The sequence below is a fragment of the Serpula lacrymans genome (genome assembly GCF_000218685.1).
Source record: "Serpula lacrymans var. lacrymans S7.9 unplaced genomic scaffold SERLAscaffold_8, whole genome shotgun sequence".
Taxonomy (NCBI): domain Eukaryota; kingdom Fungi; phylum Basidiomycota; class Agaricomycetes; order Boletales; family Serpulaceae; genus Serpula; species Serpula lacrymans.
The window spans coordinates 1,317,521-1,334,667 of NW_006763297.1; the positions used below are offsets into that span (position 1 = coordinate 1,317,521).

The 17,147-nt window shown below is 43.4% G+C and overlaps 3 protein-coding genes across 3 annotated transcripts; all 3 read right to left on the minus strand.

Moving 5' to 3' along the window:
* Window positions 1-11,147: 11,147 nt before the first annotated feature.
* On the minus strand, window positions 11,148-11,450 carry SERLADRAFT_349880 (uncharacterized protein; the record flags this gene model as incomplete). Its single annotated transcript, XM_007319474.1, has 1 exon — window positions 11,148-11,450. A coding segment is annotated over one exon (303 nt), but the record flags the coding sequence as incomplete, so codon positions are not given.
* A 2,266-nt stretch (window positions 11,451-13,716) lies between these two features.
* Window positions 13,717-13,896, minus strand: SERLADRAFT_349338 (uncharacterized protein; the record flags this gene model as incomplete). Its single annotated transcript, XM_007319475.1, has 1 exon — window positions 13,717-13,896. A coding segment is annotated over one exon (180 nt), but the record flags the coding sequence as incomplete, so codon positions are not given.
* A 653-nt stretch (window positions 13,897-14,549) lies between these two features.
* On the minus strand, window positions 14,550-15,986 carry SERLADRAFT_439085 (uncharacterized protein; the record flags this gene model as incomplete). The annotated part of the gene is made up of 3 exons (XM_007319476.1): window positions 14,550-14,720; window positions 15,468-15,701; window positions 15,759-15,986. 3 exons carry the CDS (start codon window positions 15,984-15,986, stop codon window positions 14,550-14,552), a joined length of 633 nt encoding a protein of 210 aa, XP_007319538.1.
* Between the last annotated feature and the right edge of the window lie 1,161 nt (window positions 15,987-17,147).

The following is a 17,147-nucleotide window of genomic DNA, read 5'->3' on the forward strand; positions in this document are numbered from 1 at the left end:
TTCAACTATCCCTCCTCCTCAAAACCCACACTCATACACCTCTGGGTTTTACTTTGAAGGATCTTTATACGTACCACCCCACGAACAACCAGACCACTCCACTGTTCTAGGAGGCAAAGCCCATAAACAAGTTCCGTGGAATCTGGGAGGATTGTGTGTTAGTTTGTTTTTGTGTGTGGTTTTCTAACAACAGTTCTCATCATCGACACCGTCACAATGAGCGTCTTGAGGAGATAAACGCTGGTCACGTTTATGACCTCAGATCTTTAGAAAAGGTCGACAATGACTATGATGAGGTAAAACCCGAAGAAGAGATTAAGAGGCTGGAGTACCATGACTTCTGGAAAGTCTTTTCAAAACATAAATCAGAGCACTTCCCAGAGGCTAAGCCTTGGGACCATGCTATAGATTTGAAGGACACCTTCAAACCGAGAAAAGGACACATGATACCACTCTCTGCTCCAGAAAGAGATGAGGTATCAAGTTTCATAGACAAACAGCTTAGGAAGGGATACATCAGACCTTCCAAAAGCCCTATGACGTCCCCGGTGTCCTTCATTCCGAAAAAGGATGGTAAGAAGCGTATGATTATGGACTATCGTTACGTGAATGAGCACACGGTTAAAAATGCGTATTCGCTGCCTTTGATCAGTCAGCTAGTAGACAAATTGGCTGGTGCCAAGATCTTGACAAAGATGGATCTCAGATGGGGGTACAATAACGTACAAATCAAAGAAACTGACGCTTGGAAGGCCGCGTTCACGTGCCACCGAGGATCCTTTGAACCCCTTGTTATGTTCTTTGGGTTGACCAACTCACCGGCGACCTTCCAGAGCATGATGAACAAGATCTTTGCAGATATGGAAAACTGTGTCGTCATTTACATTGACGATTTGTTAATATTTACAAAGTCGGACGATGAGGCTGAGCATAACAGGATTGTGCAAGAAGTCCTTCGACACTTACAGGAACGGGACCTATTTGTCAAACCCAAAAAATATAATTTTAAAGTGAAGGAAGTAGACTTCCTCGGTATGATCATAGGCCAGAACGGAATCAGGATGAATCCTGAGAAAGTTCAAGCTATATTGGACTGGCCAGAACCTACTCGCGTTGTCGATGATGAGAACTGCTGTTAGAAAACCACACACAAACAAACTAAACACACAATCCTCCCAGATTCCACGGAACTTGTTTATGGGCTTTGCCTCCTAGAACAGTGGAGTGGTCTGGTTGTTCGTGGGGTGGTACATATAAAGATCCTTCAAAGTAAAACCCAGAGGCGTATGAGTGTGGGTTTTGAGGAGGAGGGATAGTTGCAAATATAGAAAGATAGAGGCTTAGTGATGAGTATAGATGAGCACTACCTTGCTAATTGTAGCACAAGGTAGGTTTGAGAACGACGAGGATGACGAGGTGACGAGGTTCCCAGTGATAGCAGGCTCCTGACGCACAAACTGTAGTGCTCAGAAGGACTCTAATCGAAAGGGATGACAATGACTTCAAAAATGGGAAGTGATGATGACAGCAGTTAACAGTGGTAGAAGTGGGAAGTGTTGTGACCACACTGGATCACAAGTAGCAGAGTAGTGAACTTGAGAGTAGAGAAGAAGTCTGGATTGGAGTTCTTGTTTTTTTACAAGGTAAAATACAGGGGTTTATATAGTAAAAAAAAAGTAGGCTATGCACAGTATAGCTGTGCAAAAAGAATGAGAAAGAACATGAAGGAAGGAATGTATGCTGACGAATCCTGCATAGGTAGTACAGGATAAGATTGTCAAAAAAAGACAACCCCAGGGATAGAACAATGAATGCTGTGAGTAATGTCACAGGTTTGTACAGCCATAAAGTAAAGTCCAATAGCAAAAAGAGAGCAGGAAAATCATGATGTCATGGGAAGATGCAGTAAAAAAAAAAGGGCAAGGCAAAACACTATCAGTATCAACACAGTTCCTTTATTGTCAGTCAGGCATTCTAAAAAATATGTGTCCATAAAAATGATTCAAAAATCAAAAATAATCGCACTGTAAATGAATGTTCTGCTGAAAAAAAGAAACTGGACCCACCGGTCCCCACCTACTCCAAATCTGACAGTTCCATGGCCTTACCAATGGACTGGTTGTGTTGGACCACCTGATCAAACGAGGGAGGGAGAGGAGTAGTTCCAACTTGGAACAAGTGAGTCCCAGGCAGCGTGTGATAGGTGTAGCTGTAGCAAAGACGATGGACAAATGATAAGTGTACCCAAGTGAATGGGACAGCGATGAACATGGGCGACGCAAGGGGATGAACCTTCTCCAGCTCAAAAACTACCCACCCACGCTCCAACCAGGCAAGACGAGCGACCGATGTTTTGATAGTATATGATGGCAGATCGACGTCATGAAGATGGACCTGTTGCCCTATTTGGACCGGCCGCCAGGGCTTTGCTGATATCAGCAGTGGCACGTGGTAGTCAACGGATCAGCGACGGAAGCGGATAGGAAGTGGTGACATCAGAAATGGTGGGGGTGCAAATAAGATGAGGAGGAGGAGGGTGGAGGTGACGAAAAAGTGGATTAGAATGGGGATCCAGAAACGACTGTCAGGTGAGAATAAAAAGGAGAGGAAGGGGCCCATGGTGGGGCTAGGCAAAGGAAGGGGAGTAAGGGAAACGACAAAAGCGAGGGCGCAATGCAATGTGTAGCCAGTGGCGACGCGAAAATTTGCCGAAATGCCGAAATGCGGAAAGTACCGGATGGAAAAGCAAAGGTGAGCGTGACTGGATTGCCTAATAGTGGTGCTGATCAGCCACAAGTTCAAAAAGGGCAATATTAATTACTATTCCATGTGGCACTGTGCCTGTGTGGCGCAAAGGCGAGTCTTTTTGAATATTCGCTTCGTTATTGACACCTGTCCATGCTACCAATCAACTTTGGTGTATGACAGCGTCAAAGGAGTTAGGGCCTTCCTTGGCTTAGGCAATTTCTACCGAAGGTTTATCAAAAACTTTGCAAAAATCACGAGACCGTTGAACGATCTCACTAAAAAGGACATTGTTTGGCACTGGGGCGCCAAGGAACAAGAAGCTTTCGATAAGCTTAAACAGGTGTTTACAACGGCGCCCATATTAGCATTTCCAGAATTGGACAAAGAGTTCCAGGTAGAAACCAACTCTTCTGATTTTGCTACTGGGGCTGTTCTATCAATTAAATGCCCTGATGATCTTTGGAGGCCTTGTGCCTATTTATTGCATATTTTGTCGCCTACAGAGCGCAACTATCAAATATAAGATAAGGAGATGCTGGCCATCATTAGAGCTCTAGAGCACTGGCGGCACTACTTAGAAGGTGTTAGGCACCAATTTGAAATTTGGACCAATCATAAGAATCTGGAGTATTTTATGACGGCCCGAGACTTGAACCGAAGACAGGCCCGCTGCGCAGTATACTTGTCAATTTTAATTATAAATTAATTCATAAACCTGGAAGCTCTATGGGGAAAGTGGACACTTTGTCCAGAAGAGAGGATCATGCCAACAGCATCGAAGATAACAACAAAGGTGTTACCCTGATAGACCAATCAAGGGTTGCCAATGTTAGATTTGGGCAGGATTCCAATCTTCTGGAAGTCTTCAAGAAAGACATCTCCTCAGAAGAGAAGGCACATAGATTTTGTCTTTAAAATGGAAGGGCCCGTCTTCCCATAAATAGTTTTCATTGCCATCAAGGCGCGCCTTGAATCTGCAAGGATCAAGGCAATAGACAGACATCACAACACTCCAGTGGCTGGGCACCCTGGGTGGCAACAAACAATGGAGTTGATCTCCAGAAACTACATGTGGCCTGGCATGGTCAAAGACGTACAGGAATACGTAAAATCCTGTCTGAGATGTGCCATGGCTAAAAATTCTCACCAACCGCCGGCCGGTAAACTTATGCCGAATCCGATACCAGCTGGTCCCTGGCAAGATATATCGGTTGATTTCACAAAGGATCTGCCCGAGTCAAATGGGTATGATTCAGTAATGGTGGTAGTAGATCGCTTCTCCAAAGAAGTGGTATTCATACCCACCAACAAAACTATTACTGCCGCTGGAACAGCAGATTTATTTAAAGATTTTGTATGGTCTATCCATGGGTTACCAGAAACGGTTATCTCCGATAGAGGACCTCAATTTGCTAGTGAATTTACGAAAGAATTATGCCGGATGCTGGGCATCAAACCTAAATTATCAATGGTGTTCCATCCGCAGACTGATGGACAAATGGAGAGACTCAACCAGGAGTTGAAACAATATCTCCGGATATTTATTAATGACAGGCAGACAGATTGGGCCAAGTGGCTAAAGATAGCCCAGTTCTCATACAATATTAAACAGTCGTCGGCTACAGGAAAGGCACCATTTGAGGTTACTAGATCGTACCTCCCCAGAATGGGTGTAGAACCTGGTAAAAGCAAGAAGGAGGCTGCTGGGAACATGGCCAAAGACATGAAGTCTGTCTTAGACGAAACGCACAAGGCGCTATTCAAAACTGCAGAGCAGATGAAAGACAGGGCAGAGCGTAGACGCTCTAAAGCCCCTGACTATAAGGTTGGCGACCTGGTCTGGTTAGATACCGACCACTTAAAGTTAAAAGATCGGCAGTCTAGAAAACTGACCGAAAAATGGATTGGCCCTTACTGGATTAAGGAAGTCAAACCCAACGCAGTGGACCTGGAACTCCCAAAATGAATGAGGGTAGTACCAACGGTCAACATTAGCCGTGTAAAACCCTACAAAGGGCCGCTGCCGGGACAGCGTGTAGACCGGCCCGGACTGGTTGTAGTCACCCAGGAAGGTGAAGAAGAGTTTGAAGTTGAACGAGTGGTGGATGCACGCTTGAAGCGTGGCAAATTAGAGTTCCTAGTCCTATGGAAGGGCTATGGGGATGAGGACAGAATGTGGGAACCAGAAGCCCATCTGGATAACTCCCACAATGCTGTTCGCGAGTTTATTCTAAGAACCCCTCAGCTCCTAGGAAGCTTAGAGGCATGAATTCAAAACTTTTTAATTCCCTTTTTCAACCTATGCCTGAAAATTTAACTACCACCTCCGGTATTTGGTCTCGCCTGGAAGTCGAACCTTAGAAGGGGGGTAGTGTTACGATAACACAATTTTTGGACCTTTCCTTCTTTTTCATTCTCCGCTTTAACCTTGTACACTTTAGCTTTCACACATGGTGCCACGCAGCACTTCCCCTTTTGTTCAAACTCCTCTTTCTCATGCCGCATTGCCTTTTTCTTATTTTAGATACAACTCTCTCACACAGTGAAGCTGGTCATGCGGGCTAGGCCCCATGACATCATCAGCCACTGACTTTATCAACTGTACAGTACATAAGTACAAACACTCTGTATTAGTATATATACCCCAATAGATCCAGGAGACCCCCTAGCGAGTCCTCCTATTGTATACCAACAAAATCTCTGCAGCTCAAGGGGTAACCACTCCCTCATCATCTTCTTTATAGTGTGTTCTTGTGTGCGCCAGAGTAACTAACTCTTGGTTGTTACAATTCCACGTGACACTGTGCCTGTGTGGCGCAAAGGCAAGTCTTTTCAAATATCCACTTCATCTTTGACACCTGTCCATGCTACCAATCAACTTTGGTGCATGACACCGAATACAAAATATCCAATATGGGTCCCATACATTGGCTCCTAGGATTTGAAATCATTTGTAACCGACCACAGAAAATGATAACACTGAAACAAGAGGTATATGTTGACTCCATGTTAGTATCCTTCAGCATGGAAAACTAGAAGCCAGTATCAACCCCCATGGAACCAGGTGTAGCTCTATCAAACAATCAGTATCTGGCCTTGGGGACACGTCCAGATATAGCCTTTGCTGTCGCAATAATCTCCCAATTTGCACAAAACCCTAGTTTGAATCACTGGGAGGCTGTCAAAAGGATATTTAGATATCTAAAAGGGACAAAAGCGATGGGATCTACACTCGGCGGACAAAACAGAGGTATAATTGGCCACACAGATAGTGATTGGGGATTGCAGCCCCATTACCACTCAATCTCAGGGTATATGTTTGAAGCATATGGCAGGACCGTATCCTGGAGCTCTAAGAAGCAATTGATTGTAGCGTTATCCAGCACCGAAGCTGCATATGTTGGACTCACCAATGCCGCTAAGGAAACTGTCTGGCTAAGAGGATTCATGGCTGACATCTCCAGAAGTGCTCCTGAAGGCCCAACACAGTATATACATATACGGACAATCAAGGAACAATAGCACTCACCAAAAACAACATATTCCACGCTCAAACGAAGTATATCAAGATTTGTCATCACTACATCCGTGACACCTTTGAGAAAGGCCAAACCATTGTCCTATACTGCCCCACTAACAAAATGCCGGCCGGCTTGATGACAAAGGCGTTGCCCAGAGCAAAATTATCAAAGTTCATTGGGATGCTGGGAGTGTGCTAGGCTCAAGGGGGAGTGTTGTCGCATATCTGTCCAAGTTAATAAGGTTTGAGCCTCATGCACTATTGCTCTCTACCACCACTGGAAGTAATGGCTGAGAGCCACTTTCCTATTTAGTTATTGGACATTAAACTACTATAGAAATTCTTGATTCATGCTTTCTGGATACCTCAGTCCTTGTACAAGAGACTGAGGTAAGTTTAGACATACATACATATTCCTATATTTACTGAAGCTACTACCTAGTGTCACTTTGTAACAGATACACAAACTACAACATATTGGTGTTGAGATAAGGCAATGGTCCATTTTGTGCAATCTTGAGTGATCTATGTTGAGTATCCACTCTGCATCTCCTAGATCAGTCATTTTGTAGGTACTACTCAGCTTGGTCTTGAGTTGCTTGATGGTCTTTAAATTTTTTGAAAAGAGAAGCTTGTTGTCAACATCAATGGCTGCTATGATTGTGACTTTGCCATCTCTTTTGTAGAAAACTGCATGGTCTGACTTGCAGTGAGTGAATTTTAAATGTTTGGATTTTGACCTGATTTTTGCATTCCAGCTTGTTTGAGTCCATAGATAAAGCATTTGAGTTTCCAGACTCTGTTTTTTGATAAGTTGAATCCTGGTGAACTCTCCATGTAGACCTCTTTGTTGAGATCTCCATTTAAGTAGGTGGCTTTAATGTTTATTTGATGTATTTTGAGGTCTTCTCTGGTGACTAGTGTGAGTAGAGCCAGGATTGAGGCAAATTTCATGACAGGAGTGAATGCTTTGTTATAGTTGATTCCTTCAAATTGCATGAAGCCCTTGGCTGCTACTCTTGCCTTATACTTTTGGATTTCATCATTTACTTGTTTGATACAGTACACCCATTTTGAGCCAATAACTTTTTGTCCTTTTGGTTGGTCTACCTTGTCATATAAGTTTACTTTGTGGAAGACTGACATCTCTTCTTTTGTTGGGTCTATTTGTGGCCTCACTGTAGGATGTAGGATTGGTGCAGACATTTGATGCCCTATACGCATGTTTGACGTGCAGCAAGTCCTTTTTCTCATGCTTGCTATCAGCCTCACTGACACCTTGTGCCTCTACCTCTGTTTCTTCTCTCTGCCGCTTCTCCCCCATCCTTTCTATTTTGAAATTTTCCAGTGTTGTCGGTTTGTACATGTTTACAAAGAAACACAAGTCATCATCTAGGACTGGGGCCTTTTGAATACAATTCAAACATCAAATTTCCAAAGGGTGGGATAAGATGAGGATAAAGAGGTGGGGGACTGTGTAACAACCAAGAGTTAGTTACTCTGGCGCACACAAGAACACACTATAAGGGTAGTGAATGGGGAGTGGTTACCCCTTGAGCTGCAGAGAGTTTGTTGGTTAACAACAGGAGGACTTGCTGAGTCCTTCCTGGATCTATTGGGGTATTTATACTACTACAGGTTTGTTTGTACATGTGTACTATACAGCTGATAGAGACAGTGGCTGATGATGTCATGGGGCCTAGCCCGCATGGCCAGCTCCACTGTGTGAGAGAGTTGTGTCTAAAATAAGAAAAAAGGCAACGCGGCGCGAGAAAGAGGAGTTTGGACAAAAGGGGAAGTGCTGCGTGGCACCATGTGTAAAGGCTAAAGTACAAGGTTAAAGCGGAGAAATAAAAATAAGGGAAAGGTCCGAAAATTGTGTTATCGTAACAGACTGGTTAACTCTGATGAGAGTCGTTTAGACATTTGATTTTGACTTCAGTGGGGGTCTGCTGTATGAAGTGGGTGTATGGTTTGCTCTGGTGACCTGGAACTGATTGTTTCATTCCTTTTTAGGTACTTTAAATTCTATTCTAAGCTTATCATTAAGATCAGCAGCTCAATCTGCACTAAAAGGTGTTTTATCAAGTTTGACTTTGTGTTCTATGTCACTGTCTTTGGTTTCATCAGATAAATTTGGATGTATCTCAGGTAGGTGTGCACTTGTTTCCTTTGACATTTGACTTTCGGTTTTGTCTTGCAGCAGCACACAGTTGGGGCCATTATGGTCTCCCCTGTCAAATACCATGTCTCTGGATTTAACTATGTGTCCAGATGAAGCATGCATGTCTATATTTGGCATACCCAAGGTAAGTGCACTCTAACATTTTTGCATTGAGTTTTATGCATTTTTCTTCAGGTACATTGACAAAAGCTTTGGAGCCAAACATTTGTAAATGTAACACTGAGGGAATATTCCCAGTGTAAGCTTTGTGTGGAGTCTTATGCTCCTGCAGAGCATATGTGGGCACTCAATTTATGATGTACGCTGTGTGCAATGTAGCATATCCCCAATAAGTCTTTGGTAGATTAGCTCCATCAAGCATACTACATGCCATCTTCATAACAGTGCGGTTCATACATTCTGCTACACCGTTCTCTTGGGGCATATATGTGTTTATTCTTTTGTGATGTATACCTTTTAACTTCAGGTACATTTCAAATTCTTTTGATGCATATTTGCCTCCTCTGTTGCTTCTGAATAGGTTGGCTCATAAACCCGTTGTGTTTTCTGCTCAATCAAAGTACTCTTTGGTGCATTCTAAGGCCTTGTTCTTTGTTTTCAGCAGTTTTACAACCAGGTGGTGAGAGCATCCATCAATAAATGTGATGAAGTACCTCTGTCTGGAGCATGTAGCTATTGACATTGGTACGCAGATGTCAGAACAAGGTCTGTGCAACACACGGGGATTTTTGACTTTGGATTTGGAAAAAATAGCATTACAAGCTTGTGTCAGAACTGTGACCTTTTGGAGTAACAGAGTTTCAGAGTGCAAAGATGGAGTGGAGAGAGTAATGGAGTATGAGGTTGGGAATTGACTTAGCTTGTGCACTAGGTCCTTCCACAGACCTTGGTCCCTAACTTGTTGGAAATGAACAGATGAGAGTGGAGGATGCAAGAGGAGCAGAGTAAAGGCCCTTCAGGGAAGGACTGGAAAACTTAGAAAGGGACTTGTAAAAAGGCAAGGGAATCTAGTTGATATTCAAACTGCAGGAACGGGGTACAGAAGTTACAACTTGTGTACTGCTAGAAGAATGGGAGCTTGTAAGGAGTAACTTATAATGTAAGTATGGAGTTCCATGCAGAAAATTATCTAGCAAATGGGTAATGTATGTGCAAGGAGTGTACTATAAGGTTTAAATTACAAAGTCCATGAGGAGCACAAAAATGTGTGTAGGAAAACTATAACAACCTACACCATATATTGAGTTAACAGAGGTGTAAGTTATAAATCTCAAGCAAGTGGTAACCCAATAGTATGAAGGTGAAATCAAAAGCTAGGGTATGTACATGCAAATGTAACTACTTATATATGTATGGATATGCATCAGCCTTGAGGTGCTAACTGATGAACATGAGATAAAGGCATGGTGCTTGGTAAGTGATGATGTGATTTAAGGTCATGTGATGAGATAAGATAATAGATAAGATCAAGTGATTAAATAAGGAGAAATGATTGTTCTACTTGATTGTTGGAGATGTATGGTGAGATATCAGTATTTGTATGATAGGATCATGACAAAAATGTATGGCGGACTAGAAGTCTGGTGCAGGAGGATCAGGGTGAATATCTGGAGTACCATATGGAGATAGAGCACAGGGTTATGCCAACCAGCAGGACACAAGGAGCATAATCCTGAGAGTACCAAAGATTTGGGGGGTTTGGACTTGAGCAATGTCTCCTTCAGAGATCCCGGGGTTCTGTCTTCCAGTATGGATATGACAGCTCTCCATAGTCCTTCTATAAGACTAGGAACTCTAATTTTCCATGCTTCAAGTATGTGTCCACCACCCGTTCAGCTTCAAATTCTGCTTCACCTTCCTGGGTGACTACAACCGGTCTGGGTCAGTCTACACGCTGTCCTGGAATTGGCCCTTTGTAGGGTTTTACACGGCTAATATTGGCCATTGGTACTACCCTCATTTGTTTTGGGAGTTCTAGCTCCACCACATTAGGTTTTGTTACAAACCTCCGTGTGACCCATGCATCGGGTTCTTGCGCTTTCCTGCTGATGATAAGCATGTATGGCGCCATTCTGGGGAAGAGGAGTTGGTCTTCCACTAGCTGCCAGGAATTCTAGAGGTAATATGGGAGCTAGCTCATGCAAGGCATTACTGGGTATAATGAGGTAGATTCATGATGCAGAACTATGCTACATACATGCAGTATATATACTGTTAGTCTACTTCAGGGGAGGCTTGTAGATTAGTTAACAGTAAACGGGTAAATACGAAAGAGGTAACATAATGGGCCAATAGCGATAAAGGCTGTTTGCCATGAGGTGTCCATGAGGTAAGATATAAATAGATACCAATGGCAATAAGGGCTTATAGTCATATGATGAGCTATAAGGAGAATCCTAGGAGAAATGGCTAAAGATAGATCAAAGGGTGGTCATATGATCTAAGAGAAGCGCCGATAGGAGAATCCTTGGGGAATAGCTAAAGATAGCTGATAAGACAATAGAGTCCAATGGGATAGAATATCTAAAGATAGAATGTCTGTGTGGCAATGCAAGATAAGATAAGATAAAGGTAAAAGATAAGAAAAAAATAAGATGAAAGAAATAAAATAAAAGGTGTAGATGAAATTGTAACAGGTTTGACTTCCTTAATCCGGTGAGGACCAATCCACTTTTTGGTCAGTTTTCTAGACTGTTAATCATTTAATTTCAAGTGGTCAGTATCCAACCAAACCAGGTTGCTGACCTTGTAATTAGGGGCCTTAGAGTGTCTACGCTCTGCCTTGTCTTCCATCTGCTCTACAGTTTTAAATAGTGCCTTGTGCGTTTCATCTAACACAGACTTCATGTCTTTGACCATATTTCCAGCAGCCTCATTTTTGCTTTTGCCAGGTTCTACACCCATTCTGGGGAAGTACAACCTTGTAATCTCAAATGGTGCTTTTCCTGTAGCTGATGACTGTTTGATATTATATGAGAACTGGGCTATCTTTAGCCACTTGGCCTAATCTGTCTGTCTGTCATTTATAAATATCCGGAGATACTGTTTCAACTCCTGGTTGAGTCTCTCTATTTGTCCATCGGTCTGCAGATCGAATGCCATTGATAATTTAGGTTTAATGCTCAGCATCTGACAAAGTTCTTTTGTAAATTTGCTAGCAAATTGGGGTCCCCTATTGGAGATAACCATTTCTAGTAACCCATGGATAGACCATACAAAATCTTTAAATAAGTCTGCTGTACCAGCGGCAGTAATAGTTTTATTGGTGGGAATGAATACTACTTCTTTGGAGAAACGATCTACTACCACCATTACTGAATCATACCCATTTGATTCGGGTAGATCTGTTGTGAAATCCACTGATATGTCCTGCCAGGGACTAGTTGGTATTGGATTTGGCATAAGTTTTCCGGCCGGCGGTTGATGAGAGTTTTTAGCCATGGCACATCTCAGACAGGATTTTAGGTATTCCTGTACGTCTTTGACCATGCCAGGCCACATGTAGTTTCTGGAGATCAACTCCATTGTTTGTTGCCACCCAGGGTGCCCAGCCACTGGAGTGTCATGATGTCTGTCTATTGCCTTGATCCTTGCGGATTCAGGCACATAGATTTTGTCTTTAAAATGGAAGGGCCCGTCTTCCCATAAATAGTTTTCATTGCCATCAAGGCGCGCCTTCTCTTCTGAGGAGATGTCTTTCTTGAAGACTTCCAGAAGATCGGAATCCTGCCCAATTCTAACATTGGCAACCCTTGATTGGTCTATCAGGGTAACACCTTTGTTGTCATCCTCAATGCCGTTGGCATGATCCTCTCTTCTGGACAAAGTGTCCACTTTCCCCATAGAGCTTCCAGGCTTATGAATTAATTTATAATTAAACCTTGACAAGTATACCGCGTAGCGGGCCTGTCTTCGGTTCAAGTCTCGGGCCGTCATAAAATACTCCAGATTCTTATGATCGGTCCAAATTTCAAAGTGGTGTCTAGCACCTTCTAAGTAGTGCCGCCAGTGCTCTAAAGCTCTAATGATGGCTAGCATCTCTTTGTCATAAATTTGATAGTTGCGCTCTGTAGGCGACAAACTATGCGATAAATAGGCACAAGGCCTCCAAAGATTGTCAGGGCATTTAATTGACAAAACAGCCCCAGTAGCAAAATCAGAAGAGTTGGTTTCTACCCGGAACTCTTTGTCTAATTCCAGAAATGCTAATATAGGCGCTGTTGTAGATGCCTGTTTAAGCTTATCAAAAGCTTCTTGTTCTTTGGCGCCCCAATGCCAAACAATGTCCTTTTTAGTGAGATTGTTCAACGGTCTCATGATTTTTGTGAAATTTTCAATAAACCTTCGGTAGAAATTACCCAAGCCTAGGAAGGCCCTAACTCCTTTGACGCGAGTAGGTTCTGGCCAGTCCAATATGGCTTGAACTTTCTCAGGATTCATCCTGATTCCATTCTGGCCTATGATCATACCGAGGAAGTCTACTTCCTTCACTTTAAAATTATATTTTTCGGGTTTGACAAATAGGTCCCGTTCCTGTAAGCGTCGAAGGACTTCTTGCACAATCCTGTCATGCTCAGCCTCATTGTCCGACTTTGTAAATATTAACAAATCGTCAATGTAAATGACGACACAGTTTTCCATATCCAAAAAGATCTCGTTCATCATGCTCTGAAAAGTCGCCAGTGAATTAGTCAACCCAAAGAACATAACAAGGGGTTCAAAGGATCCTCGGTGGCACGTGAATGCAGCCTTCCAAGCATCTTCTTCTTTGATTCATACATTATTGTACCCCCATCTGAGATCCATTTTTGTCAAGGTTTTGGCACCAGCCAACTTGTCTACTAGCTGGCTGATCAAAGGCAGCGGATATGCATTTTTAACCGTGTGCTCATTCACGTAATGATAGTCCATAATCATACACTTCTTACCATCCTTTTTAGGAATGAAGAACACCGGGGACGTCATAGGGCTTTTGGAAGGTCTGATGTATCCCTTCCTAAGCCACTCATCTATGAAGCTTGAGACCTCTTCTCTTTCTGGAGCAGAGAGGGTAATCATGTGTCCTTTCCTTGGTTTGAAGGTTTCCTTCAAATCTACCGCATGATCCCAAGGCTTAGCCTCTGGGAAGTGCTCTGACTTATGTTTAGAAAAGACTTTCCAGAAGTCATGGTACCCGGGAGGTACCAGCCTCTTAATTCTCTTCTTCTGGTTTTACCTCGTCATTGTCATCATCAATCTTATCTAAAGATCGGAGCTTGGCATATCACCAGCATTTTATCCTTTCATCCTGCTCTGTTTGACGGACGTGACTCTGTTGACCCAAGTCATCACACTCCTGAGGACAATGTGACAATGTGACAACCCCTGTCTGCCAGTCAATCTCAGGATTGTGTTTAAATAGCCAGGTCCAGCCCAAGATTAAATTAATCTTCCCTAGTTGGGTAGCTTTGGCGGTGATTCATTCTCTGTGTCCTTGATATTTGACAACAAAAGAACATTTGTGTGTGATACAGCCACCCGCATTAAGTGTACTGTCAACGTTATAGACGGGAATAGATACGTCTAATTTTACAAGGGGGAGTCCAATTTGCTCCACCCAGACCTAATCTATGAAGATTCTGTTAGCACCTGAATCAAGCAGTGCACTGGTTGGGTGTACTATGCCCTGGGCCAGGTTTTCCACACCAATGTCTAAACCGATCTCCTTTTGGAATAAATATGTGCGCATCAACACACGCCTTGGGATTTTGGTAAAAGGTGGCTCCAAAGAAGAGGAAAAGGAATCAAAAGAAACATGTTTTTCTCCTTTAGTATTTTCTATATTTTTATTTTTACTTTTACCAGAATCAAGCACCCTAGTGTTTGTCTCGCCGGGGCCACACTCCAAGTGAGACACTGTTGCAGCGGTAGTATCATAAATATTACAGTCACAATGCTTTATACAAGTACAAACTTCAGATAACAAATTTAGAAATCTGTTTACAAATTGGGGAGCCACCCCCATCTTTCCTTTATTGCTCGTGCAACACCCCGGAGCAGGGGCCACCTTGTTGTGATTTACTTCATTGTTCCTAGGAGTGAAGGCACCCAAGTGACCTAAGCTCCAAACTCTTTTCCCTGAGCCTTCATCTCAGCAGCCTGCTGATCGTAGAAGAAGGCTCGGATTTTGTCATATGATTGACCGGCCAGAGTGTTGAGCCGATCGTCCGGTTTGTCTGTTTCTGATTGGTGCGCCTGGCGCCCTTGGTTATTTTTTTGTTGAGCGGCCTGCACTCCGTTTCTGCAGTCTCAGGACATGTGTCCTTCTTCGCCGCAATTGTAGCAGTTCCCTTTGAATCTGCACATCTGTTCGCCCTGGACCGCACCGATATCTATAGGGGCTCCCTGCCCTGGTTGCAGCCCAAATGGCTTGAACCCATGAGAGTGATTGTAACATCCTAGAGTTAGTTACTCTGGCACACAACTCAGACAAGCAAAGGAGTAATGAAAGGGAGTGGTTACCCCTTGAGATAGGACCAAGTTAGTTGTGGGTAAACAACAGGAGGACTCGCTGAGGAGTCTCCTGGATCTATTGGGGTATATATACTAATACAGAGTGTTTGTACTTATGTACTGTACAGTTGATAAAAGCAGTGGCTGATGATGTCAGAGGGTGCAGCCCGTGTGACCAGCTCCACTGTGTGAGAGACTTGTAGCTAAAATCAGAAGAAAGGCAGCGCAGCACGAGAAGGTGGAGTTTGAACAACGGGAAAGTGCTGCATGACACAGTGTGTGAAAACTTCAGTAGAAAGTTAAAGAGGAGAATGAAAATTAAAGGTCCGAAAATTGTGTATCGTAACAGTGGTTATGGTGGTTTAATGACCCAGGGCACTTCTGGGATTAATTGTTTTTGGTGGTGGGCCTGCCACCTTGATGCATCACATAGAGCTCCATGGCTCTACCGACTCAGTGAACTTCCTCAGCCGCCAGGGCCAGGTTGTCGCTTCAGGTGTCCTGCAGATAGATCTGTTCTACAATGCGGGGGTTCACATTGCGTTCCAGCAGCTCTACTGCATGTTCATTACCAAGCCCTCCTTGGATGGAGAGGGCCAGGAACTGGGTGATGTAATTATCCATCCTCATGTTTCCTTGTTTGAAGGAACGGATCTGCTGACGCACCCAGTCACGCTCAGCCTGCAGTTTAAAATATTTTTTGATCTCAACCTTGAGATTGTCCCAGATAGGCCACACACCTGCCGTGTAGCACTCCTGAAGTCTTACTTGGGTGTATCAACCCGCCACAGGTCCTTTCAGTCGAGACAGCACAGCGGTTGCTATCTCAAAATTGTTGGCAAATGCGTCCCAATTTGCCTTGATCCAAATTTGTAGCTTGATCCACCATTCGGCAAGTTGAGCTCTGTCTCCTTTGAAAGCACCGGGGTCAGCGACAATCTCGACTTTCTTGTTGAACTTTTGCTCAACCATAGGTTCCGCTGCTGGGGCAGCCTGAATCTCGGCGAGCTGATTTGTCAACGCCTGAATCTGTGCATGCATGTTGTGCAGCAGACTGTTTGTATCCGGTTGCAATGACATATTGGCTTGTTCTCCTTGGTAATGTAAAAAAAAAGGTAACTGGGGGTCCCCGCTTGCTATCTGCGAATCCACCTCTTCCCAGCTGAGTATCGGATCTCAATCTCCAACTACCCACACTATAGTATTTGAAATGTATATAAAAGGTAAACGTAATCAACCCTGGTCCAAACGGTTGTCATGGGGTGGTCCACTTGTTAAGCTGTCAACCCTTCTCCAGACTGGCAGAGGCAAGTGCCCAGCCTGGTCAAAGGTATTTGAAGAAGAAATTTGGTATTCTAAAACTAATCAACAGTGGTTCCACACCAACTGGTGAGCTAAGGTACTCCCCTTAACACTGGGGGCCGTGTGTAGATAATTGTCCTTTTTCCTTGAGCACTACAGGGCCGTTGCTAGGAGTGCACCCTTCTTCTATACAGGATATTTCAGAACAATTAACCCCTTAACCCTGGGGACCGGTTTTGCACAAAGTGTGAGAGAATAGAGAGAGCGAGTCCTAATGTAACAACCAAAGATTTGATACTCTGGCATGTCACGATTCAAATCAAACCTTATCTAATCTCAAAATCTTATTTATTATAGTCACATGATATTACTATCACATGACTCATTACGTAAACAAGTAGTTAGTTATATCTAGTCACGTGACAATCACCTGACAAAAGCCTAGACTATGACGTAGAACATCAGTCAGCACCTCATGGCTGACCTTCAGAAAACGTATATAAACCAACACTCATGTACATACATTTCCTCAGTTGTTGATTACCTCTTAATATCGATACTTGACACTACTTGTTTGATTCTGAGACTTACATCTCCGTTAGTTTGGCATAAGGTGTAGGGATCTAACATGGCGCACAGCTCAGACAAAGCTATAAAGATAATGAGTGGAAGTGGTTACCCCTTAGGTAGGACTGAGTTTGTTGTGGGTATACAATAGATTTATTGGGGTATATATACTACTACAGGTTGTTTGTGCATATGTACTGTACAGTTGATGGAGGCAGTGGCTGATGATGTCATGGGGTACAGCCTGTGTGACCAGCCCCACTGTGTGAGAGACTTGTAGCTAAAATAAGGAAAAGGCAGTGCAGTGTGAGAAGGTGGAGTTTGAACAAAATG